The sequence below is a fragment of the Brachyhypopomus gauderio genome, chromosome 19 (genome assembly GCF_052324685.1).
Source record: "Brachyhypopomus gauderio isolate BG-103 chromosome 19, BGAUD_0.2, whole genome shotgun sequence".
NCBI classification, from domain to species: domain Eukaryota; kingdom Metazoa; phylum Chordata; class Actinopteri; order Gymnotiformes; family Hypopomidae; genus Brachyhypopomus; species Brachyhypopomus gauderio.
In genome coordinates, this window is record NC_135229.1 from 15,858,351 (window position 1) to 15,885,840 (window position 27,490).

A 27,490-nucleotide genomic window follows, 5' to 3' on the forward strand; every position below is an offset into this window, starting at 1 on the left:
CTCCTCAGGCTGAACAACATCTCCTGCTCCCATGCAGATGTTGTGCAGAGTGACACAGGCAGCAATCACCTCTGGCACAAACCTTGGGTTAACCTCTAGAGTGTGCAGGAAAATTGACCTCCATCTGGTCTTCAGCATCCCAAAAGCACGTTCAATTATAGAATGTGCCCTTGCATGATGCCTATTGAAGACCATCCTCTCTTCTGCTCTGACAGGCTTCTTAAATGGAGTGATGAGGGCTATAGGGCTGAGAGGTGCATGGGTACCCACCATCTCCAAGTATCATGTAGCCTCTGGGTGGGAAAGTGGCCTGCTGGTACAGAGTGCTGTGACGGAGCACCCTTGCATCGTGTACTGAGCCTGGAAAGCCAATAAACACATCGAGAATCTTTGCCTGGTGGTCACAGACAGCCTGAAATTGCACAGAGGGGTAGAGCTTACGGTTTCTGTAGCACTGTGCATCAGGTTCTCCAGGGGCCTTGATTCGCACATGGCACCCATCTATTGCACCAACTACAGAGTGGAAAGCTGCATGGTTTCCCAGCCTCACAAAGCCATCAGATATGCTCTGCAGTTCTTCTGGTTTTGGGTGCCGGATAACTTTCGGAAGGACTCGCCGCATTTCATTGGCCACGCTGTGAATTACACGGTCATGTCATGTGGGCCAGATATGGGCCAAATATCATGAGCCAGGTCAGACTTGTGTTGTGGCAAATGTCATGTGGGCCAGATATGGGCCAGATGTCATGAGTCGGGCTAGACATGTGTTGTGGCAAATGTCATGTGGGCCATATATGGGCCAAATATCATGAGCCAGGTCAGACTTGTGTTGTGGCAAATGTCATGTGGGCCAGAAATGGGCCAAATAACATGAGCCGGGTTAGATATCATAGCAAAGGTGTTGGCTTCACAAAAATAATGAAATATTTGAATTAACTAGTATAGAAATGTGTAAAGAATAATGCATAAACAATGCAACAGTAGCCTGCGAAGTCACTGCAGTGCACACAAGCAGCTTCATTATTCATCAGCAGTCAGAGCAGATACAGTGGTACCTCGAGATACGAGCTGCTCTATTCACCGTATTTCGCCACGCCCACTTTCAAGTGTGTGTTTCTTCCGCCTTTGTGTTAAAACTTTCGGTCAGCTATTTTTGCATTAGTGTACACTACTACATTTTAATGATTTTTTTCATAAAATAGGCATTCTTGTCTATTTACTTCTTTACTTAATTACTTTAAATTACAAAATGAATGCAAGGAAAAGATGTGGCCACTGATTATAAAATAGTTACTTATCTGATAGCCTCACAAGCACCCGACGCGTTTGCTTCATCGGAGCTTCATAACCGAGCCATTTCTCGGGATAAGGATGATCTGGTGTTGGTGTGAGCAGACGCATGGACGTTTGGGTGGATGTTTTAAATTTAGCGCCTTCAGCCTTAGACGCAGGTCCTCTTCTTTGGAAGGCGGTGGATATAAGTTATAAGGTGCCCCGCAACACTCAGATCTTTTCGAGCTGTGTTCGTAACACTGTTGGTCAAGCACTGCTACATCTTCGTGCTGCGCGGTTTGTTTACAAGCCCAGAGAGCCGCTAATACTTTTAAAACCGGCGTAGTGGAAAACGGGAGACTAGCGGTATGAAGTATCTGTGATATTGTGATTGTGATTGGAGTCTCGTTGGTGAGACGCGGTTCTTCTGTCACACGTTTGTAATAAACCACATACGAGGTGCAGCAAAGGCACCGCACACGACTGAGGGAGGTTTAAAACTACTGACACTGTCTGTACTCTTCTTCCTAAAAGTGAACGCAGGTCAGTGGCGTTGTAACGAGTGTTGATAACGGAGTTTATCCACTTTTCACCTAGAAAACAACAGTTGCGTACATAACAGAGCTCGTAGTGTGCTCCAAACGTGACAAAGTCCTGAAGCATATCACGACTTATGTTTATATCGAAATTTGTGCTTGTTTTTTTACTTAATTTGTGTCCATTTTACATCCCCCCCGCTAATAATTTACACTCGCCATCCCCCCTCTTTTGGCTCTTGGTCTCTGACGGGTTGGCCACCTCTGCTCTAACTGAACATATTATGCTAGTCATTTTGTGTTTGTTGTCGTTTTGCTTGTAATCGGTATCAGCGTATCCGTAGCACCGGAAGTTCCAACACAAAGTCAACCAAGATGGCCCTGCCCAGCGTTGTCATGGAAAATAGCGTGAATATACGAGCGATCCAAGATACGAGCACCGAGACCAGCAAAATTTCTGTTCGACACGCTCGAGATACGAGCATGAACCACTAGGTGGCAGTACAGTACTATATGGAAAAAAAGAAATCATTAATCAGCTCAAAGACACACTCAAACGCTTTTCTTTCTCTCCCTCCCCCACAACCTTAGGTTCAAAAACACAAACATACCTGTATGTGCGGAGATGACGTCATTTAGCGCGTTCTAGCAGCCAATAGCGTTTTTTTTTATTCTTGAGGTGTTGGTAAGGTCGACTCCTGTACCCGGTCATCACAGCCATTCGCACGTGTGCTTTGCAACGAGTAACAGTACGTACGGTGTATACAGTACAGTATTTCAATACTACAAACGTTTTTTTTTTTTGCATTATGGCTCCAAAGAAAGGCTCTAGTAGTAGACTTTTTTAAGGACCGGAACCAATTACAATACTTTACATTGTTAAATTGCTTCCAGAACCGAGCAGTTCGAGATACGAGCACGGGTCTGGAACGGATTAAACTCGTATCTCGAGGTACCACTGTATCTACTTTCAGCTACCCCCCTCCTCAAAAATGGCTAAATGTAAGCTGGACACTGAGAACAGGGGTTTCGAGCCAGGTGGGAGGCAGAGTACATGTTCACGGAGGTAAAAGGCAAACCTGTGTGTTTTCTGAGTGGAGAAAGTTTGGATGTAATGAAAGAATATAATCTAAGAAAACTTTCAGATAAAAGCCTTGAGAAAGAATACAACTGATTTGATTTATTTTTTATTGTATTATTTGATTATTTGAAAGCAGTGATCGGTAGGATCATAGAGCAGCACAATAAATCAAAATCAAATCAAATCAAATATATTTGTATAGCGTTTTTCACAACATATGTTGTCACAAAGCGCTTTACAGGATATACAAGGTTAACAATACTATGGATCCAAATCCCTAATGAGCAAGCCAAAGGCGACAGTGGCAAGGAAAAACTCCCTAGATGGTGGGAAATAGGAAGAAACCTTGGGAGGACCAAGACTCAAAAGGGAACCCATTCTCCATTGGGCGGCCCGTTAACACAAATTACATAAAAACAAATTATACAGACTAAATCACACAATCAGGCTAAGTATAAGGTAAGGTAAAGTATAAGGTAGAATGAAAGTTCTGGGTGTTGATATTGTCAATGTAAATGTCTTATGATGAACGCCAGGTTTTCATTCCATGTCGGAGCGATGATACTGGAATTGTAGGCTCCAACTGCAGTGTTACTCCCCAAGTGAACCTCGGAGAAGAAAGATATGTGATGTGGTAAATATGTAACAGATTATTCAAAGGCCAAACTAAATATATAAGTCTTTAATTGAGTTTTAAACATTCCCGAATAAAGGCAGGAAGATTATTCCACAGTTGTGGAGCTTTAAAAGAAAAGGCTCTTCCACCTGCCAGTTAGATTCCGTCAATACGGAATCTAACTGGCAGCCAATGTAATGACGATAGTACAGGACTAATGTGATCAAATTTTTTAGTTTTCGTTTGTCACGGTGAGGCGGTCCCCTACCGGTCGCCTCCGTCCACAGCGGCTGTTGTTGTTTTGTGACGTCGTGTGCGTCCCTCAGGTGGGCGGAGCCCGTGATCCGTCTCACCTGAGGGTTGTTTGTTTGTGAGCTCTTTTTGCAATATAGGATCAAAGCCATTTAGCTCAGTAATATTTTCGGATGCGTATTTAGTAATACCTATACTACTGGGGTTGGATTTGAAGGTTAGGCTGTGATGTATTATGACTCTGTAGTCAGATAATATCTATTTTATTACTAAAAAAGTTTAAAAATTAATCACTAGTGTGTTTAAGTGCCGTATTAGAACTAGTGTCATTGATATTTCTTGTTAGTTTTGATACAGTTGCGAAGAGAAATCTAGGGTTATTTTTGTTGTTTTCTATTAGTGTCGAATAATATGAGGCTCTAGCTTTTATTAGGACATGTTTATATTTGACTACGGAGTCTTTCCATGCGATTCTAAACACTTCTAGTGAGGTGGATCTCCATTTGCGCTCTGCTGCTCGAGCTGTCTCTGCTGCTCGAGCTGTTTTAGAAGATGAGTGTGGTCGTCATACCATGGTGCAAGCTTTTTCTCCCTAATTAATTTTGTTTTAAATTCATTGGGCTCCAGTGGCATAGTGCTCGGTAGCTCTGGTAGTATGTTAATAAATGTTGTTGCGGTGTCGGATGTGATAGTGCGCGTGGTTTTTGTATGGTGCATCTGATGTACATCGTATAAAGCTATTTCATATATTAGTAGTATTAATATATGCATTAATACTGCATAATAATTATATAAAAACTGATATATAATAATGATATAAAATGATATATCAATGACATCATAATGACATCATCATGACATCATAATGACATCATATATTTCATATGACATATGTCATCATGACATCATATATTTTCTTTATTGCAGTTAATTCGCTGATAGCACATACGTCTCCAATACGTCTGGAAAACGTTGTATAGATGAGTCTGTTCCATTTGGATTGACATTGGTCTTATCATCGTGTTGCAGATGTCTACGCACATCTTCTTTACATCTTCACCCAATCTGCAACGCTTGTAGAACACGTACATCTCCAATACATCTGGAAAAGATCATAACCTTGTTCCTTTTGGATTGATCTTACATTGATTATCATTGTGCTGCTGATGTCTACGCATATACGTTTTTTTTTTTACATCTACACTTGATCTGCAATTTTACAGCTCAGATTCCAACTGTTTAACATTGATATATGATCGCAACACGCAAAAAGTAATGTCCATCCAATAACTGCACCGCGCCGCCGAGTTTCGTATTGTAGCAGCGAAACACCACGATGGAAGGCAGTTATTACCTTTATTAACTCGCACTTCAGACATCCACAGCGCGTTAGTATCACCAGTTCATACAAGTGACATCAAAGTTTTCCTGTGTTTTATGTCTACATATTAAACAATATTATTTAGAGTTAATAGAGAAAACTAATTTTTTTTTCGGGTTGGGGGGAGGGAGGGCCCAGGTGTAATGGTCTCCCAGGTGTAATGGTCTCCCAGGTGTAATGGTCTCCCAGGTGTAATGGTCACAATTCGCTACTGATAAAATTAGATTAGGATGCGCCCCATTTTTTTACCTGTATTCCATAGTCCTCTTCGATGACTTCTTGTAGACCATGTTTATTAAAATTGGTAAGTATTTAGATGTCAAATTTGTATTGGAGCAGAGTGTTAAAATCTGTTGGAGTCCTCCCATAAGCAAAAAAACATAATGTTTAAAACGCTGGTCTTGTTCCCCATCCGCAAGAGTTTCATTCATGCAGGTTCCCGGGCTGTAATCTCAGTGGACAAACTCTACGTGAACGGTCAACTTTACCGCGACACAAACACAACACCGTGGCTGTTCTAAACAGGTGAACTGTATCAACACCAACACCGACGCCAATTCTTTATAACACATTACTTTTCGCCTAAAACAATAAGCTATGTCTAAGTTTAAATAACTAACGCCGGTCTAATTAGCACCGTACCATATGTTTTCCGTCACAAGTCTTAGTTGTTTATGCTTTTTTTTCTGTTGTATATGCATTTTCAATGTCACCTTTTCCTTTTCCCTCTCCCTTTCCTTTTCTTTATCTACACTCACCCAGCAATTTGTTCACCCACTTTCAAGACTGCAATGTATTGTTTGCACACACACACACACATACAGGCAGGTATATAAAACAGACACACACATAGACATACAGCACAATCTCACACTAACACACACGACCGATTCATGCAGGCACAGACACACACACACACACACAGACATATAGCGCAGACACATACACAAAACATACAACACATGCATACAACACAGATGTGCAACACGCACACCTTTAGCAACCATCCAACACTCAAACAAGTAGTCTTAACATGAGTTCACTGAAGTTCGTCACATGGAATGTACATGGAACTGGTTCGAGGGAAAAGAGATTGAAAATTTTTAATCGGCTAAACGACTTACAAGCAGATATTGTCTTTCTACAGGAAACACATATGTCCAAAACACCTACATACACACTGACCTGTACTCAATTCCCACACCTGTACTCAGCCTGTTACAACTCAAAACAAATGGGGGTGGCCATATTAATTAACAAAAGGATAAGTTTTTCCATTAACAACAGTATAATAGATCCAGATGGTAGATACATAATACTTAACCTGTCCATTCTAAATATGCGTTTATGTTTGGCTAACATATATGGACCAAATGTTGACGACCCCTCCTTTTTCCACAATATTTTCACTGCACTCTCTGATCACTCTGACACCAAACTAATAATAGGAGGAGACTTCAACCTGGTACTTGATCCAGATATCGACAGGCTCAGTACAGCAGTGAGTCAAAGGAACTGGCAGTCTGCAGACACCCTAAAACAATATATGAACGATTTTGGGCTCTCTGATGCGTGGCGTTCACACCACCCCACTCTCCAGGATTACACCTTCTTTTCGGCAGTACACCACTCACATTCTCTTTTAGACAACTTCCTAGTTAGCAATTCTATTATGACAGATGTCACAGACACCCATATTCATCCTATCACTATCAGTGATCATGCACCGACCGGTCTGTCTCTCTTTGACACAGAAAAGAACCACACCAGCAACTAGGAACTGGAGATTAAATACATCATTACTTAAAGAACAAGATTTCATTAATTATTTCAAAAAAGAATGGGCAACATATTTAGAATATAACGATCTACCAGGAACCTCACCGTGTGTTCTTTGGGAAGCAGGGAAGGCAGTAATGTGGGGGAAAATAATATCCTACTGCACACATAAGAAAAAGACGGAAAAAACACAGGTATTAGAATTGGAAGAAACAATACAATCTTTAAGGCCCATTCACACCCTACGGTAATTACGGATACGGACCCTTTCGTCCGGTTCCGGAGGTCGTTTCATCCGTCAGTGGGTCCGTTGCCAGAGCGCTTACGAATCCGTAGCAACGGAGCAATATAAACCGGAAATCAGGGGGCAGTAGAGAGTCAGAAGCATCAGACGTACACCAATTCGGGAAAATCAATGAAGAAGAGTACTGGACTTTAAAAAATGACGCTCGAGTTAGAAGAGAAACTTTGCGAGTTGGTTAGAGGCTACATTCTGCTACGGTGCCAGGTCATCGCGATAAACAGCGATGCAAAAACAGCTGGGAGGAGATTGCTGGTGCGCCGGTGCCGGAAATTTGACTATACTGCCCTCTAGAGGATGTATTTAAAAAAATCATAACAACGTTGGAACTGGAAAGAGGTATAGTGGCCCCCTACGGAAGCTACGTTTGTTACGGACGGACGAAATTCGTCCGTGTCCGGAGGTATAAAGCAGGCTTTAGAAGCTGCCCATGCTGCCTCACCACAAGAACACACACTGAACAAGCTGAGAAAACTCAAACTGGAATTAAATGAAATAATAGATAAAAAGACACAATTTTTACTGCAAAGACAGCGTTGGCAAAATTTTGAACATGGCAATAAATCCGGAAAATTCCTTGCTAATCAGTTAAAGCTTAATAAGGAAAAAACAACTATCTCCTCTATTAAGAACTCAACAGGTAGCATTATTCATGACCCACAACAAATAAATAAAGCTTTATATACATCACAGATTAGTCCATCTGATTCAGCTATTGAAGAATTTATTAATAATATAAATCTCCCAAAGCTGGAAAATGAGCAAGTTGTTGTACTGGAGTCACCACTTGCTCTACCTGAATTACATGAAGCCCTATAGCAGCTACCAAATAACAAAGCTCCAGGACCAGATGGATTTCCTGTAGAATTCTACAAAGAATTATGGTCTGTGCTAGAACCAACCTTTTTTAGAATGGTAACACAAATTCAAAATGATCACATACTGTCCCCAGACATGAATTCTGCTAACATTATCGTACTTCTAAAGCCAGGCAATGACCCTACACTTCCTTCCAGCTATCGCCCCATTTCACTCATAAATGTAGATCTTAAAATTATTTGCAAAACACTTGCCAGAAGATTAGAGAAAATCACCCCACTTATAATACATCCAGATCAAACAGGTTTTATCAAGGGTAGACAATCGGCCAACAATACACGCAGACTAATAAACATAATAGACTACTGCACAGTTAACAAATTAGAATCTACCATTGTATCTTTAGATGCAGAAAAAGCATTTGACCGGGTAAACTGGAAATATTTATTAGCAGTTCTACACAAATTTGGATTTGGCTCATCCTTCATAAACTGGATCAAAACCTTACATAGCTCTCCCAATGCACGAGTTAGGACGAACGATATCACTTCACAAAGCTTCACTCTGCAGAGGGGCACCAGGCAGGGCTGCCCACTATCACCCTCACTTTTCGTTCTCTTCATTGAGCCATTAGCAGCAGCAATTAGACAAAATGCAAATATTACAGGAATTAACACAGGAACCACAAACCATAAGATAAGTCCATCACGCAGATGATGTATTACTTTTCCTACAGAACACACAAGCTTCTCTTCCAAATACAATCAAACTTATAGACAGCTTCTCTTCTATATCAGAATATTCCATTAACTGGGGTAAGTCAACAGTTTTGCCTATAAATTGTAGTTTTCAGAATACGACCACCACTCCACTACAATCAGGTAATATTAGATACTTAGGCATACATATTTCCGCTAAACTTTCAGATTTAGTGCAGTTAAATCATATCCATCTGTTAAAAACAATAGAAAATGATCTCGCACGTTGGAATGCTTTACCTATATCACTCATGGGGAAAATCGCTACCATTAAAATGATGGTTCTACCAAAAGTCAACTATTTATTCTCACTAATCCCAAATAAACCCTCTGCTGCTTGGTTTAAATCCTTAGACTCAAACATCTCAAAATTCCTATGGAAAAACAAGCCACCAAGAATAAGTCTGAAAACCTTGCAAAAGCCAAAACTCAATGGTGGCTTAGAACTACCAAATTTTTATAATTATTTCTTAGCCAATAGATTACAGTACATTTAAAAATGGATCAAATACGACTTAATAGACAGCCCATGGTTGGACCTAGAACAAGCATTCTGTGGTAAAATAAAACTCTCAGACCAGAGATGCTCACAAGTCATTTTTTGCAAGTCCAAGTCAAGTCTCAAGTCTTTGATCTCAAGTCCAAGTCAAGTCTCAAGTCTTTGACCTCAAGTCCAAGTCAAGTCTCAAGTCTTTGTTCTCAAGTCCAAGTCAAGTCCCAAATATTTGAGTGACACTGTAGTCGCAAATCACTGTATAGTTGTAATGGTCTGTTATGACACTTCTGATGTATAATAGCTTAAACTGGTAAATGAAGAAATACAATTTTTAAAAGTGCGCACGCACACACAAATGTTTTCCAGATAAATTTTGTATCCGTATTTTTCTCCAAAAAGTATTTTTCTTACAAAACTGACATTTTTCTGGATACAATATTCTCTTCTTTCAGTATAACATCTGCTATATTTTGTTCTAAAATATAAAGGAGGGCTCTGAAATTTAAAAAATCACATTTTTAACTATATATAAGGTCTGCATATAAAGAAAATAGCAACCAAATTAGTGATTATAAAATAAAAATTAAAAACAGAATTCAAATTTTACAATAATAATGATTCTGACATAAAAAGCCCTGCAGCAACAACTATTTGTCTCCTAATTAACTGGATCAAACACAATCTATTTGAACTTCAAGGTGTCTTTCAGTGTCCAATACAAGGAAACTGTTTATGCAACTAACGCATTACATTTTTAAAAGATCAGGATTGACAGGGTACTTGCACTTAGCCTGGCTCGGTGAGGGCGCATTATGAGGCCTCCATGACTGAACACCCTCTCTACTGGTGCACTGGTGGCAAGTCAATACCAATATTGCAATATTGCTAATAACCTTTCAGGCAGTGACTAACCTTTCCGGCTGGATTTTCAGGTGGCGAATAAAATTAGATGTGGTGGAACCAGCGTCCTGTATTTTTATGCCACACACGCTGCAGTTTGCTGCTCTTCTATTTGCTACTTGTACTTGTTTTGTACCCAAAACTTATTATGAATGGTGGAACAGAAGCGAGCGTCCTCACCAGCGCCGCCGTGATCGCGATGTTTTGGGGCGCGCGCAGCGCCAGGTTCGCGTGTGCGGAGTCGCGCGCAACGGTCACTTGCGAAATACGCGACCGCCGCGAGGGTCCGCTCGTCGAAAATGTTTTACGTCAACGAGAAGTAAAAAGCATACAGACAGGCAGAGAAAAGGTTTTCAAATGAAACACAAAAGAACATTACAAATAAAAGATTGTTCACGAGTCTCAATTCACGAGTCCAAGTCGAGTCGCAAGTCTTTTGAATGCAAGTCTAAGTCGAGTCTGAAGTCACTGTATATGCGACTTAAGTGCGACTCGAGTCCGAGTCCCAAACTCGAGTCCCCATCTCTGTCTCAGACCTACCTTACATTAGCTCCAATATTAAGCGTCAAGACTGTTTTGTCTGCCATATCAGTATGGGTAACTGAATTTTTTAATCTATATACTCCTAAATTATTATCAAAACTATATAAATTATTGTTAAAATTTGATGACTCAATTTCCCTTCCGATAGCCAAATGGGAACAAGATCTCTCTATTAATCCAGATCAACACTTTTGGACAGATATATGTACAAATATTTTCAAAATAAGTAAAAACCCCAACTTACAACTTATACCAGGTATCACCAAATGGCGGACCGCGGTCCGGATCCGGACCCGAATGCCGTCCTGTCCGGACCCAATCACAATCCTGATTAACTGGATACGGACCCAAATGCCAAAAAAATTTTAACGGGAGACTATATTTTAAAACGGAGAATTTATTTTCAGACGAGTGTTACGTTCACCACCCATTTGAGTGTTACGTTCAACCCCCCGCCCCCCCCCCCCCCCCCCCCCCCCCCCCCCCGCTCAACAACTTTTGTTCGCCACCGCGAACCCGGACCTAAGGTCTGAGCTATCTGCCAAAAATGGACCGCGGAAAGATTTAATTGATTACCCCTGACTTATACAATACAAAGTCCTTCATAGAACACACTATACAGGACAAAGGATGTTCCAAATGGGCCTAGCACAGTCAAACATATGTACCCACTGTACAGGCAATATAATTGATAACTATATGCATGCTATATGGGACTGTAGGCCTGTTCAGGAATTCTGGCAGAAGGTATGTGTAGACTTGTCCACGTGGTTTAAATGCTGCATCCCAACTTCACCCAGACTGTGCATCTTAGGAGACGTCAGTGAATTGGCTATGGAGGCAAACTCATCACACATAGTTCTTACTGCCCTATGCATCGCCAAGAAAACCATTCTTATCAATTGGAAAGCAAAAAAGGACCTGCATATTACTCTTTACAAAAATTAAGTACTCGATCACATCTGTCTAGAGAGAATATCTGCTTCCTCTAAAGACCAGTTGGAGGAATTTCCCAGGTGGCCTAGTTGGTGGCTGGGGGTCGACTCCGGGGGACTGCTCGTGCCGGCCACTTTCTGGGCGGGAGGGCCGGGGCTGCCGACCTGGGATGTTCGTGTGCCTGTTCTTGCTGGCGGTGGGGGGGGGGGGGGGGGGGGGGGGGTGGGGTTGCTCGGGTGGCGCTGCCTCTGGTCTCTGGGGTGTGGGGCCGGGGGTGCGGGGGGAGCAGGTGCTGGCCGGCCTCCCCTGTGGGGCTAGGTGGCGGGACCCGGGGCCCGGGCGCACTGCTGGGTGGGGTGTGTCGGTCGGCCTTGTGTCGGGGTGTCTGGTTTGGGCCTTGGGGCTCTGAGGTGCCTGGGTGGTGGGGGTGGGGCGGTGGCTGGTTGGGGGTATCTGGGGGGGGCCGGGGGGCTGGGTTCTGGACTCAGACCAGCATATCTTCACTATGTGGATGTCTGTTGTTGTATGATCATTGTGCGATAGGTATGGTGGGGGGTGCCTGCATGGGTGAGATGTGCACATGGCACAAGGTGTGCGGGTGTATATGCGTGTGGAGATGTACATATGGTATGAATGTGTGTGGGTGTACATATGGGAGGAATGTGTGTGGAGATGGATATATGGTATGAAAGTGTGTGGGGGTATACGTGTGTGAGAGTATGTGTTTAGGATGCCTACTCTCGGAGGTGGGGGTGGTGGGGGCCGGGATTGGACATGGTGACGGGGTGGGATGTCCCCCCCAGTCTCCCCGGGTTGGCCGCTCCCTGCCTCGGGTTGGGGCAGCGAAGCTCGGTGCCTAATGAGCCAGCTAGCAAGCAGGCTCTCCTCTTCCAGAGGACCATTTCCTCTGGACCTACGCATTTCCACCCACCCACCCCCCACACATACACACACACACACACACAGTCCTTTTACATTTAGGATCCTGGGGGGCAGGCATGTTACCCAGAGGTTGATGAGGTGGGCGTGCTGCCATGGTTCACCCGTCTCCTCACCACTGTCTGTCCCTCAGTTTTTACTGCACTTTAGACATTGAGGGCCTTTGAGGGGACGGTGTGGACACGCATTGTCCAGTGGCCTGGGCCCTTGCCCATGTTTGTCCCAGCACCTGTCCCCTCAACTTTAACTGCACCATAGTATCACACACTATCACACATACATATACACCAACACTTACACACAACACAGCCCTGGGGGTGGAGGGGTGATAAGGCCTTCCTTCACCCGTTTCCTGCTCCCTGCTGGGGCGGGGGTGGGTCGCTGGCGTGGGGCTGGGCTGGGGGCGTCCTGGGGCTGCTGCCGGTTCTTGCTGGTCCGGCCATTTGCCCCCGCCGCAGAGAGGGTGTTAGTTTGGATGAATGTGTGTTTTTGTCCTTGTCTCTGTGTGTATAGGTAAATGAGTACGTGTTGGGTCGGGGGATATGGGGACGTGTGTATATATTGGGGTGAATGTGTGAGTACATATGTGGGGGTATATATGTCCGCAAAAGTGTATATGGGTGTGGGTGAACGTGTGTGGGAATGTATGTTGAGGTGAATGTACATATGTGTGTAGGTGTATATATGTGAGGGTCTACATATGAGGATGAGTTTGGGGGTGTGTGTGTGTGTATACGTATGTGTTTAAGGATGGGTGTAGGTGTATACATGGTAAGGGTGTATATAAGGGGTAGTGTGCAGGTATGTAGGGGTGTATATATGGGGGTGAATGTAAGCAAGAGTGTATGTGTATAAGGATGGGTGTAGGTGTATACATGGTAAGGGTGTATATAAGGGGTAGTGTGCAGGTATGTAGGGGGGTATATATGGGGGTGAATGTAAGCAAGAGTGTATGTGTGGGGCCAGTTGGTTCTGGGTCTGGGGCTTATTGTGCTCGGTCCTCTCCCGGCTGCTCCCCTGTGATTACTGCTCTACTCCAGAGGAGGGGTGCCTTGGGGTTCCGGGGCCTGGATTGGTGCTCCGGCGTGGGGGCGGTTGGCCCGCTCCCCTGGGCGGTTGTGGTCCGGGGCGGCGCGGGACTCCTCGGCGGGATGGGGGCCCTGCCGGGTGGGTGGTGGTTCCCCGGGGCGCTGGGGCTTTGCTACTGGCCCATGGCGGGGGGGGGGCTCTGGTTCCCCTTGACCTGCACTCCTTGGCTGGGGGGGTGCTGTCCGGGGTCTCCCTTTCCCGCCCGGGCTGGGGCGGGCGTGCGGGGGTCACCGGGAAGTGCAGCCCTGGGACTCCACAGCTCCTGGGGGGGCCGTGGGCGGGTGGGATTCCCGGGTCTTTCTCTGCCTACCTCTGGCCTTTGGGGGGATGTTGTCGCAGCTCTCTACCCTCGCTGGCAAGTACATTCTGTACATTTATCCTATGTTGCACTTTTGTGTTGCACATAAACACACATTCATACATACATATACATCAGTCATTTGTGCTGTATGTCTTGGGTACACTTTCTGCTCTACTTTGCAGTGGTCATTTGAGCTGGTTGGTTTTTTTTTTTTTATATATATATCTTTTTTTTTTTATATATATATCTTTTTTTTTTTATATATGCATGTGTATATATATGTATATATTTGTATATATGTATGTATGTTTTTTTTCTTCCCCGCCCTTCTGTCTTTTCTCTTTTTCTCTCTCTCCCTTCTTTTCTTTCTATATTCTATCCTCTCATGGTCCACTTAACCCCAATAATTGTCATCACTTTATTATACAGAATTGTTATTATTTGATCTATTATTTGATATTAAAACAAAGTTGTCCTCCAAAGATGGGGGGGTGGAGGTGGGCCAAAAAAAAAAAAAAAAACCCGCTGAAAATTTTTAAGTGGTGCACGTTTTGCGTAACTGAGCATTGTGCGGAGTGCTACAAGACAAATACTGCCGGAATTACATTCTTATATAATGCTGTGTATGCGTCAAATTGGCTCGAAGTCGGGGAGAAAAAAATAATAATAAAAAATATATATATATATATATATATATATATATATATATATATATATATATATATAGAGAGAGAGAGAGAGAGAGAGAGAGAGAGAGAGAGAAAGAGAAAGAAAAGCGAGTACTACCAGGACTAACGGACTAACTTTGGTAAGTAAACTTAATCTAATTACGTTAACTACATACATGATACAGCTGATTGTTTGTCTGACAGTGAATAAAGAAAGCATGTAGACTTGAAGCCCATATGAGCCCGTTACGGTTTTTGAAAACTGCCACCGTTAGGCTTTTAGCCAACATTAAGCTAATGTAGTTGTGCACAGTTGGTCATATGGAACCAAGTCCCTTTATATCCGCTGTAATAATATAGTCTAAACTTTCAGACGATTATCATCTATAAACTTTGACAAGAAACATTACATTTTTTTAAACATGGCTAGTTAGCATAAAACCACTAGCCCTTGGATAATGCTATCCATAGGCTAATGATAGCCATTTGCAAAAATGAAATAATTTCAGTCTGCTATTTTTTGTAATTGTATTCTGCAGTTATAGCACTGAGTATATATTTCCTGTCCTGTCATCTTTGCTGCTTGTGAGTCCTTGCTTACAAGATTTTGCCTCATCTAACATACTTTAGCTCAAAGAGGGGGTACAGCAGTCAAAGACACTGTTTGGAGGATCATGGGATGTCTTTTGATGAATGAGGTTGCCAAACAGATTAACTGGAAAGGAGCCAATGGCAAAGCAGCATTCAAGAACCTTACTCTTAAAGGAGTAATCAATGGTGAGTCTTGTCAATTACATGCTGTGATACAAACTAGCTACTCCAACATTTTATACAGAGTGATTGGCCATGGGGGTGTACAGTTGTCAGCCACCAACATGCAAGGCCAGGAAAATGCATCCATCCATTCGTTATCTCTATCACTTAATCCCGCTGGTCGGGGTCACAGGGGGGCCCAGCATCTCTGGGCAAAGGCAGGGTACACCATGGACAGGTCGCCAATCAACCACAGAAAATGCATCCACATCTCTGCAAATTGTCTTTTTGTTCCTTTAATTAACTGACTAGTAAATGAATGAATGTGTAAATTCACACATTGTAAACATGCATCAGTAGTTACCACGCGTGGCTTGGAGGGATGAGCGAGGCGTTTTGTTTTTAATGTAAATGTTTTATTAAAACTCACAAGTAACGTGAAAAACGAACAGGGAACCCACTCAATACTCGATAGAGACAAGCACAGAGACATTAAATAGCAGACACATAGCCTAGAGTGTAACATTACGATAAAGAGGTGAATGAACCTCACACTATCAACCGCACAGTAACTACATATATGGGCACAAACAAACGGACTACACATACACACGCCCAAGGCGAGGGTCCCAGGGCTGCAACGTGAAGAGAATTAATGCCCAATTTCTTAGTTTTGTGTCAGATTGTTGTTCAAGTGCAAAAATTGTTGGCAGACCTTTTGAGTTCTCTGTAGAATAAGTAATTCATTTGCAACAGCATTGTTTGCGAAAAGTTACTTTAGTGTGCCTTTAAAGATTTATAACAACTGTTTTTATGGTACTAATCAACACATGGCCATTTCCAATTTGTCTTATTTTAGAAGCGGTAAGAAGAAATCGCTTGACTGGTACAGCAACAGACAGCGAAATTGAGCAGTGGGTTAGGAGATGGCTCCATCTTGCTGGAGACCGAGATGGAGGACGGCGTGCCAGGCAGCGAAATGAATAGCCTTATTTGAAGACATTTTTTCTTTCTAAGTGCATCTACTAATGACATTTTTTACATGTGCCTGTTCTTATTTTAATAAATTTAAATAGCAAAATGAGTATTTGTCTGTTATTATGTAGAATTTACTCATCAGGTTTTAGGTGGTTTGATGGGGGATGGCAGTAAATGTGTTCATCTGCTTCCTTTAAGGTTAGCAAGTTGTAGTGAGTAGTTTTTGTCCCTATAAGAGGACACATGCCTAAAACACAGCCCTGATCTAGCCCTTAACATGACCTGTATCGGATAAGCATATGGGCACAATATCTGGCCCAGGTATGGTAGACCTGTGGCTGAGATGAGGCAGCCAGACTCGCCCTGAGTCAACGCCATAATTCAAGGCCAAATGTGGGCCAGAAGAGGACTGTAGATGTGGGCCACATTTGGGCATGACATCTGGCCCACGTATGGTAGTGCTGTGGCTGAGATGAGGCAGACAGACTCACCCTGAGTCAACGCCGTAATTCAAGGCCAAATGTGGGCCAGAAGAGGACTGTAGATGTGGGCCACATTTGGGCCAAACATTTATTGCTATCTGGGTCGTGTTTAAAGAATATCACTTATCTGTTTTGTAAATTAACTGTTCACACAGGTTCTAATTGTATCTATCTATCTATCTGTCTATCTATTTATTTATTTAAAATGAATTGTCTACATGTGTATATTTGTATCACTTTGAAGTTAGCATAAAATAAAATGTATAAAATGCGTATTTGCAGATGAGTTTTATCCTCTAAAAACATACCTTTTATGCTTAAAAGACAGCATAATAATAGGGGATGGATTAATTGTTGAAATCAAGTACAAGAGGAAAGTTTTTACCTCAGAGAAAATCTGAGCAGATCTTACCTGTTCAAGGACAGAAATCAGCGCTCGTCTTCTTAAATTTCGGCGTCTGACTGCAGCACGTCGGCTTTCACGTCTCCGTCGCTCTTCCTCCAGCGCAAAACAATTAAAATTGCAATAAAAACTGCAAGAGGTTCGTCCATAATGCCCGTATAGCGATTACCCGAGGTGTTTCCTGCAGCTGAGTTGAGTAAACAGCGAGCGCGTGATATGGGCGGGGCCAAGTCGTGACGCAGTCGCTGTCTAACTAGAGCGTCCCAATAATGTGCCTTATGAGGCTGGATGGCGGTTAGAACGTTGTCTAGTTAAACAGCTGTCTACATAGTCAGTGCCTACGTAGAGAGCTCACTAGGTTTTGGGACAGACCCTCGGTATTATCAATCTGTAGGGATCTCATATAGCATGCAGTCCCATGTTAAATTTCTGATGAAAATCAAACATGATTCTTGGTTCGTTATAGGAATAAGTTTATTTTACAAAAAAGACGTAGCAGTGCGTTTGAGAAGCAAAACGAGTTGAAGTTATCAGCATTTGTTCATCTTGGTAGCTAACGTTAGCTACTGTTAGCTACTACTGTTAGCTGCTACGTTAGCTGCTGCTGCCTGAACTGGCAGACTAAAGAGCTATTTTGATGAAAAATCATAAAACACAAATAAATCGCCAACATACACAAATTAACCCTATACAAAACACATTTAAGTTTAAAAAACTTCCTTAAATGTAACCTACCTCTGCTGAGTCGGAGCTCTGTGGTACACCGTTGGTCCGTCCGTCAGTTTGGTCCTCGCGCTCAGTTTGAATTAGTGCCGGTCTTGTGTTCCTCCGCGGATCTGGACCAGATCCGTATAACTACATATTGAATCTGACTCCGCTCTGAAATCGTACTGAAGATGTGAAATGAGTGTGACTGATACGCGGATTTATTATCAGTAAAACGGATCTTAGAGTCGTGACCCGAACACACAGTGGACCCAGGCCGAATCCGCGAAACGGTTGTGACTGCTGCTTGGATCTGCCGAAGGAAACCTGGATCCGGAATGGAGTTGTCTGCCATGTGGGTTTGCAGTTAATTGCTGTTAAGCTGATCACTCTTTATAACATTCTGGAGTATATGCAAATTGGCATTATAAAAACGGAAGCAGTAGACTTTGTAAAAATTATTATTTGTATAATTCTCAAAAATGTTGGCCATGACTGTACAGTCATCACCTGAGCAAGGTAGAACATACTGCACGGTGAGGATAGAGTACACCTTACTTCAGCGGTATCCCTTACATTCCACATACTGTTCACTTGCTAATTGACTTATGCAGTTCAGACAGCCTAGGTGTCAGAGAGTGAGTAGGGTCTCTGTAGGAATACCTCTTTACTAACCAACACCATCTGCTTGCCTTCAAGGTAACGCCAAAACCTTGTCGCCGACTGTGTGGCACCAAAGAATGTCAGTTGTTTGCTCTCCTCAAGGACAGAGGTGACTGTGAGCAGTGATACTGATGTTGTCATCATCCCAAATGACATCAGTGGCTCAATACACTGAACTTCAAGGAGATCTGCTGCACTGAGGAGGAGGATGTAGGGCTGTCCTGGGTGCACGCATGGCTCCAAAGTGGGGTGAAGATTGAGTTGGGTGGACATGACACACAGGACTGGTCACTGGGGGCAACACGTGAGAGAGGAGCTGTGTGATTGTGTGGTAGCTACCATAGACTTGGGCTTTGGTCCAACAGGTAAGCAGAATGGGACAAATCAACAACACCCAGGATACTGTACTCATATCCACAGTTCCCATTTATTCAAAGAGAAATTCAACTTAGTGCTGTTGTGCTAAGTAGTTACACAGTTAAATTATGCATGGTGTAAGACTATTTGGTTAACTAGTCTCTGTCTTAGTTTGTTTAGCATTAAAATAGTTTGTTCATGTGTAGCATTTTAGTTATTTTTGACCAATATTTCCTGCTATATCAAGTCTCATTTCTGCTTGTTTACTGTGGCTTAAATAAAAGAGCTGTTTTGAGAAAAAATAGCATTCTCTAGCTCTTCTTCTGCACTACAACATCTTAATGGAGTAGAAAAGTACATCTACAACTGTTCTTTCTTAAAATTTCTATTTTGTGTAGTTCAAGGCCCCAGAACTACTTAACCTGTCTTATTCCCCCCATTGTATTGGTGACGAACTGCGGCCGCCATTTTGAAAGCCAAATCGTTCACAGTACACCCTCCCTGAAACCTGGAACTATGCCGCGGGGCCGGCCTCGCAAACAGAGGGATAAGACTGCCAGCGAAATAGGTAAAGTAAACCCCAAAGTCACAGATAAAAAACACAGAGCAATAGCTATTTAAACATACCCGTGCTGCACGACAAAATGTATCAGAAGCAAAGATAAATGCACTTGAAGATTGTGTATATAGTCCCCGGATATAGTATTGCGGTGTCCATTTCTTTGTGCCGCTAAAGGAGTGATTGAGGCGGAATGATATTAATAACATTCCGGCGGCTGTACTCGTTCACATTCATCTCGGTCGGTAACTAAGGGCGGGTAGCGGCGCGTGCGGGTCCGGCTCGGTCGCGCGGAGCGGAACCGTGTTTGTGTCACACTAGCTGCGCGTGCAGCGACTCTGGGGCGCGAACATGAAGCTAGCGCGATGCTAACATGGAGCTACATCACACCGTTTGTCAGGCACTCTTACCGCTGGACGCAGCTAGCTGACGCGCTAATGTGAAACTTGTGGTCCAGCCGACCGAGCCTCCCGGTTAGTGGCGTATGATCGGTGTCGGAGCACCGGCCAAGACAGCGGGGTTGTGGGGTGGTTAACCAGGGCGCGATGATTGGACTAAACCCGGATCAGGGTCACTTGTGCCGGCGTGTTGAGATGATACTGGCGCTAGTGAGCGGTGCTGATCCGAGACACAGACAGGACGGGGCAGCTCCCTCTGAAGAACTAACTACTAAAACCGGAGTTCATTATCGTCCTGGAGCACCAATGTTCACTCTGATCTCACTCCCAGTGTTCACTCTGATCTCACTCCCAGTGTTCACTCTGATCTCACTCCCAGTGTTCACTCTGATCTCACCCCGAAAAGCCTTCAGCACATTTCAGGTCTCATGAGTGTCAACATGCAGGACTGTGGCGCTCCAGCTTGACGCACAAGAATACACGCAAACCTGTTGAAGTTATGGTCAAGATGTTTATAACTAAGCTAAATGATTTAGACTAAGTATAAATAAGTATTTCATACAAGCCCAAACCCCCCTCATCCCAAAAATTGGGAAGTTGTGAAAAGACTCGATTAAGTTTCTGTTGATTTTACACCAATGAATAATAGTTAACAATTAGTATTGTTGTTTCCATTAGAAAATGTCATCAAAAAGTTGCCTGATTGAGTTTGCCATGGGTCGTGTATTATGCTTAGAAAATACCTTGCCTTTATTGAACAGCCATCTTTTAAAATCCGCTTCACACAAGTAATTGGTGGCCATCTATGAACAGAATCATCAAACTGCTTACACTACATGAGTCAATACAGGCTTCAGGCACTGCAGACAGCCTTGTGCACTGTAACTAAATACACAGATAAACACATTGTAAATTTAAGCCTGTAAAAGTATTTATATTTCTGTAAAAATATCTTTTCATAGGACAACACTAGAAATTAATATTGGATATAATAGAGTGCACAGCTTGCATAGCAGTATAGATTTAGTGTCTTCTGAAAATAACATAGCCATTAAAGTCCAAATAGCTGGAAACAAAACTAAGTACACCTCAGAGTGAACATGTCCAAACTGGGCCTATAGTGTCAATATTCTGTGACCACTATTATTATCTAGCACTGCCTAAAACCCTCTTGGGTATGGGATTCAACACAGCTGCACAGGTTGCTATTGGAATCCTCTTCCACTCCTCCATGGTGACCTCACAGAGCTGGTGGATGTTAAGACATCTCACACTCCTCCACCTTACGCTTGAGGATGCCCCACAGGTTCTCAGCTGGGTGTAGGCTCGGTTGGGTGTAAGTCTGTAGACATACTTGGCCAGTCCATCACGTTTACTTTTAGTTATCATGTTGGAAACCTGCCATGTGCCCAGTTAATGATGGAAGGGGATCATGTTCTGCTCCAGTATGTCACAGTACACGTTAGAATTCATGTTTCCCTCAATGAACCACAGCTCAGTGCCCACAGGACTCGCGCAGCAACATGGTGCTACTGCCATGCTGGACACCATGAGAGCCAAACACGTTTGTCTCATGGTTCAAGGAATACATGCTCTTGGACTGCATGTCTTCAGCAAACTGTTTGTGGGCCTCCTTCTGAAATCACAGCCATGTGGAGCGTGTTGATGTGGCATGTGGTCTGAGCACTGACGGGTTGAGCCTCCTTCAGCCTCTGCAGCAAGGCTGACCGCACTATATGTGGATATGACGCTGAACATGTGGATTCAGCATCTTTGGCCACGTGCTATAGCTGTTTGAGGGCGATGGCAATCTTCTTATATAATGTATATACACACACTCCACAGCCACTTTATTAGGTACACCTGTCCAACTGCTCATTAACGTAAATGTCAAATCAACCAATCACATGGCAGCATCTCAGTGCATTTAGGCATGTAGACATGGCCAGGACGTTCAAACCAAGTATCAGAATGGGGAAGAAAGGTGATTGAAGTGATGGACATATTGGTTCAAGCTGAACAGCACCAGTAACTCATATAACATATTGGGACAACTGAGGCATGCAGAAGAGCATCTCTGAATGCACAACACGTCGAACCTTGAGGCGGATGGGCTAAATCCGCTCACTGGATATTTTCTCTTTTTCAGACCATTCTCTGTAAACCCTAGAGACGATTGTGAAAATCCCAGTAGATCAGCAGTTTCTGAAATACTCAGACCAGCCCGTCTGGCACCAACAACCATGACACGTTCAAAGTCACTTAAATCACATTTCTTCTCCATTCTGATGCTCAGTTTGAACTGCAGCAGATCGTCTTGGCCATGTCTACATGACTAAATGCATTTAGTTGTTGCCATGTGATTGGCTGATTCGACATTTGTGTTAATGAGCAGTTGGACAGGTGTACCTAATAAAGTGGCCGGGGAGTAAGTGTATACGCGTGCGCATGCAGACACACACACACACACACACACATACACATACATATATACATACATATATATAGTCTATAACTAACACATTAGTCTATAATACTCTAGTCTATAACTAACACATTATTCTATAATACTCTAGTCCAGTGCTTAATTTGTAAATCAAATGATGCCGGAATGCAAACAGCGGCATGAGACACAGGGTCACTGAGGCCAACAATGTCACCGGATCGCACAAAAAACGCAACGCTTAGGCGCACAAATGTCAAAATAACAAGCCATTCGTATATATAAATTACTTTTAAATGATTTACGTGTGTTTTATAAGTGTTTTAAGTGCAGAAGTGCATTTTAAGTGCATTTTCAAGTACTTTAGCCTAAATTCCAGCACTTTTCAAATCTGAAACACAAAGCAACATTAAAATTGGTCAGGTAAATGTTCCTTCCCCTGTTTTTGAGGGGTGTTTCTTTATACTACCACATATCGTTATGGACAACACTGCAAAGAATGTGACGCGGCAAGTACAAACGCCTCCACCGTTCGCCAAGGTTCGTGCGAAGTGAGCGGAGTCGCACGCTACAGTCACTCGCAAAAGTATAACTAGCTTTATAGGGGAGACGCGGAAAGGCATCGCTAAAAGGGAGAGTTCTTATGTGATTTAGGAAACCTGAATGTGGATCTTGTGTTTAAAAATGTCTTTTATAGAATTAATTGTTCAATTAATTGGTTCAACGCAGACAGATTTCTTCATAACTTATAATTAGTGGGCTTGAAAGTTACCGGATCGAGGCAGACAGTTCCCGGAACGCACCCTTCAAAATGAAAGAGTTCCCGGACCCTGTTCCAGCAGGATCCGGCTCAAATTAAGCCCCGCTCTAGTCTATAGCTACTGTGAGGCATCTCTGGAGAGTTGTTGTTGTTGACTGTCTTTTCCATGACCACCTAGTAAAAAACCTCCTAACCTCTTCATTCAGAATAATCCAGCTGAACTAGACTCTTTTGCTCCAAAGTAACATAAAAGTTGTTTCTGTAAAAAAAAAAAATTAATAAATAAGATCTCATGTGTTTGGTGAGCTGCACAAGCTTTCTGTCCAACTCTTGGTTGTCCTGTTCCTGTCGCTCCACAGATAAGGGCCAAGAGCTGAAGGCGGAGAACTTTGGCAATGTGGAGCACAGATGCAGCATCTGCTCTCAGAGCTACAGCACAGAGAGCCAACTTCAGCGGCACCTCCGGGACCACGAGACCAACGACAAGGTGAGTTCAGAGCTGTCTCCACTGTCACCTGCTGCTTGTGCAGACGTGATGAAACCTCAGGGCAAAAAAAGGAGCTCAGAGATGTGGGGTCAACTCACCCAGAAGGCATCTGACCTGCTTCAGTCCTGTTCCTTTACTGAAAGGTCAACACGTTTTGGTTCATTATGTTTTTTCGTGCCGTAGTATGACTCCAAACATGTACATCTAAAAATAATAGAAATATGAGATGTGCACTTCAAATCTTATGTAAATTTGTATAGAATCATGTGAATGGTTCTGTAGTCTTCAGAAGTAATGAAATCCTGTGTTTTTGTGGTGTTTACTAAAACTACTGTTGATGTCTGTATTTGTCGCTTCTCTTCTCATCTCTTCTCATCTCTTCTTTTCTCATCTCTTCGCTTCTCTCCTCTTCTCGTCTCTCCTCTTCTCATCTCTTCTCCTCTTCTCTTTTCTCCTCTTCTCTTTTCTCCTCTTCTCTTTTCTCCTCTTCTCATCTCTTCTCTCCTCTTCTCATCTCTTCTCGTCTCTCCTCTTCTCATCTCTTCTTTTCTCATCTCTTCTCTTCTCTCCTCATCTCTTCTCTCCTCTTCTCTTTTCTCCTCTTCTTATCTCTTCTCTCCTCTTCTCATCTCTTCTCGTCTCTCCTCTTCTCATCTCTTCTCATCTCTTCTCTTCTCATCTCTTCTCATCTCTTCTCTTCTCTTCTCTGTTCAAGCCTCATCGTTGTAACCAGTGCCCCCAGTCCTTCAACATCGAATTCAACCTCAGGCTTCACAAGTCCACACATGGCACTGATGACCCCACATGTCCTGTTTGTGACAAGAAGTTTTCCAGAGTGGCCAGCCTGAAGTCTCATATTATGGTGCACGAGAAGGAAGAGGTCAGTGACCAACTCCAGCAGTTTGAATCAGTTCAGATACTGAAAAAGGTTCCAGGTGTTTTTGGGCTGATCTGACCTGCTAATTTCACTTCAGTCTTAAACTGAACACCGTTTTGTGATTAATCTCTAATCCAGAAGTACCAGAAGAAATTCCCTGTAGAATTAAGACATTAGATTAGGCTTTTAAAATAATGAACGTGTGATTGATTGCTGAGTGACACTTGTGCAGTACTGCAGTACACTTGTTCTGTTCAAATCTGCCCTGCAGTGTTTCTAACTCTTCATCTGTGACCTCTGTTATTTTTCCTGCTGCTGAATCTCAGAACTTCTTGTGCTCTGAGTGTGGTGATGAATTTATCCTTCAAAGCCAGCTTTCTCTGCATCTGGAGGAACATCGGAAAGAACTCTCCGGAACTAAGGTGTACCCCTGCCGTACCTGCAGCACGGAGTTCAAGGCAGTGGCCCAGCTGAAGGAGCACATGAAGACCCATGTGAAGATGAGGTGTGTGTTCAGACTGCACTACAGACACTGGACTAGCTTAAGGATTTGTGAACTACTCCAACTCCTTGATTTAAGAGTTTTGTAAAATGTTGTTGTGCACCTATTGTGGTTACAGACTACCACCATATCTGTTTATCTGTCTATTTAGGTCATTTAACTGTCATTGTGCCATTACAGTCTATCATTTCTGATTAATTTGAATAAATATTCCATGTCCATTAATTTTAATAAATTTTTATATCACATATGCTCGTGATGCCTCTGAGCTGTTTTTACCTGTTTCTCCAGACCCATCATGACCAGCTCCAGAAACTACAAGAAGAACATAGATCGTAGCGGATTCACAAACACGTGCCATCACTGTGGAAAGACGTTTAAAAAACCCAGTCAGCTTGTCCGACACATTCGCATTCACACAGGTTCGAAGACACACAGTCACAAAGTACTTTCTATGACAAAGCTGAGATTCTGATATTAGTTCAACGTTTTATGAAGTACTATGAAGTGAGGAAGGCAGTGAAACCGATGCCCACCAGGTGGCGCCTTGGCCCTCCTCAATGTGCTCTTGAGCATAACAAGGCATAACATTTTTCTTCCGAATCTCTCAAAAATGCCACCAACTTCAAAGATTTCACTTTTTAGCATGATAATGTTTTAGCCATGTTTTTTTATATATATATACATATTATATATACTACATATTATTACATATTATTATTATTATTACTACATATTATTACATATTATATTACACATTATATATACTACATATTTTTATTGTATTTTATTGTATTTTTATACATATTTTTATTTTTTTATAATACTACATATTTTTATTGGACATTGTATAAGATTACAGTACACATACTAACAGAAACTGTGTTAACATCCATTTTCTCATAAACAGTTTTCTCATAAACCCCCCTCCCCACCCAAGTTGGTCTAAAGGAAAAAGAAAAGAGTAAATAATAAATAAATAAATAAATAAACAAAATAATAATAATAAAATAAATAACAATTAAAATAAAAATAATAATGCTAATAATAATAACACTGAAAAGTGGAAGTGATTATGAGTATGGTAGGTACAGAACATGATGAGTTAAATAAATGCGTAAGGATAGGGGCCCTCAAGAGTTAGGCTAGTCCAGTTTTAGACAAACCGATGATTGGTCAAAATAGTAAAGAAGAGGTTGCCAAGATTGGTAAAATTTATGAGTTGAACCTTTTAGTGTGAATTTAATTTTCTCCAGTTTTAGAAAGGACATTAAATCAGATAACCACATGAGGTCAGAGGGGGGCAATGGAGATTTCCAGTGTAAGAGTAAACGTCTCCGGGCAATCAGAGATGAAAAAGACAAAACATTTAAATTATTGTCAGAAAAATTTAAATAGTTCAATGGGACGCCAAATAGAGCTATAGAGGGCCAGGGATCTATGGAGACATCCAGGGAGTCAGACATCACTTTAAAGAAAGTGGACCAATAATTTTGAAATTTTGGGCAAGACCAGAACATGTGAGTGAGGTCAGCTAAGGCTACTGAGCATCTGTCACACAAAGGGTTCATTCCTGGGTTGTATTTAGATAATCTTGTTTTACATATATGCATTCTATGCAAAACCTTGAACTGTATAAAATTAAGATATGCACAAGAGGAAAGATAATTAACTTCGTACACAGCTTTGTCCCACCAGGCGTCCTGAAACGTTTTTCCCAAATTTCCTTTCCCATGCGGATCTTATTTTGGTTGTGGGACACTCCCCCTGTATTAATAAGTGTTTATTCAATCTAGAAATGATACCAGTGAAGGTATATGTTTCTTTTAAAACATAATTTAATAAATCTTGAGGAGGCAAATTAGGAAATGTTGGGCAGTGATATTTGACAAAGCTATGAACCTGAAAAAATCGAAATAAATGACTACGGGGCAAACCAAACTTGATAGAAAAATGTTCAAAACTGGGGAAAACACCCCCCAAAAAAATATCCTTAAAGTGAGAGATGCCCAATCTGTTCCAAAAGCTAAAGGTAGAGTCAATCCTAGAAGGGGTAAACAAATGATTGTTGAGTAAAGGAGCATATAGTGACATTACTTAGTTTAAAATGTCTCCGGAATTGGCCATGTTAGCCATGTTAAAAACAATATTCTTTGTCAGTATGTTTGTGCAACTGAAGTAAAAGTGTGATGTGTTTCTGTGTGTGCGTGCGCGCGTGTGTACGTGTGTGTGTGTGTGCGTGTGCAGGGGAACGGCCGTTTAAATGCACACACTGTGGGAAGGCGTTCAACCAGAAGGTGGTTCTGCAGACTCACATGGTGCGACACACTGGCGAGAAGTCCCACCTCTGCCTGCTGTGCCCTGCTTCCTTCTCTCAGAAAGGCAACCTACACTCACACATCCAGAGAGTGCACTCTGAGGTAGCCCCGCCCTGACCACTCCTCCACCTCACCTCA

At 42.5% G+C, this 27,490-nt stretch overlaps 1 protein-coding gene across 7 annotated transcripts in view; it reads left to right on the top strand.

Annotated features, from left to right (window-relative positions):
* Positions 1 to 18,998: 18,998 nt before the first annotated feature.
* The window catches only part of LOC143482793 (zinc finger protein 236), a 63,076-nt gene continuing 54,584 nt past the window's right edge, over positions 18,999 to 27,490 (top strand). For 6 of the 7 annotated variants that reach the window (XM_076981319.1, XM_076981322.1, XM_076981323.1 and 3 more), the window contains exons 1-6: positions 19,467 to 19,576; positions 23,528 to 23,655; positions 24,371 to 24,535; positions 24,859 to 25,037; positions 25,326 to 25,456; positions 27,282 to 27,454. In XM_076981319.1, the coding sequence (XP_076837434.1) occupies positions 19,525 to 19,576; positions 23,528 to 23,655; positions 24,371 to 24,535; positions 24,859 to 25,037; positions 25,326 to 25,456; positions 27,282 to 27,454 (828 nt within the window). In that variant the 5' untranslated portion in view covers positions 19,467 to 19,524. Of the gene's footprint in view, positions 19,017 to 19,466; positions 19,577 to 23,527; positions 23,656 to 24,370; positions 24,536 to 24,858; positions 25,038 to 25,325; positions 25,457 to 27,281; positions 27,455 to 27,490 lie in introns of those variants that run through there. The other variant, XM_076981320.1, reaches the window with a different exon arrangement.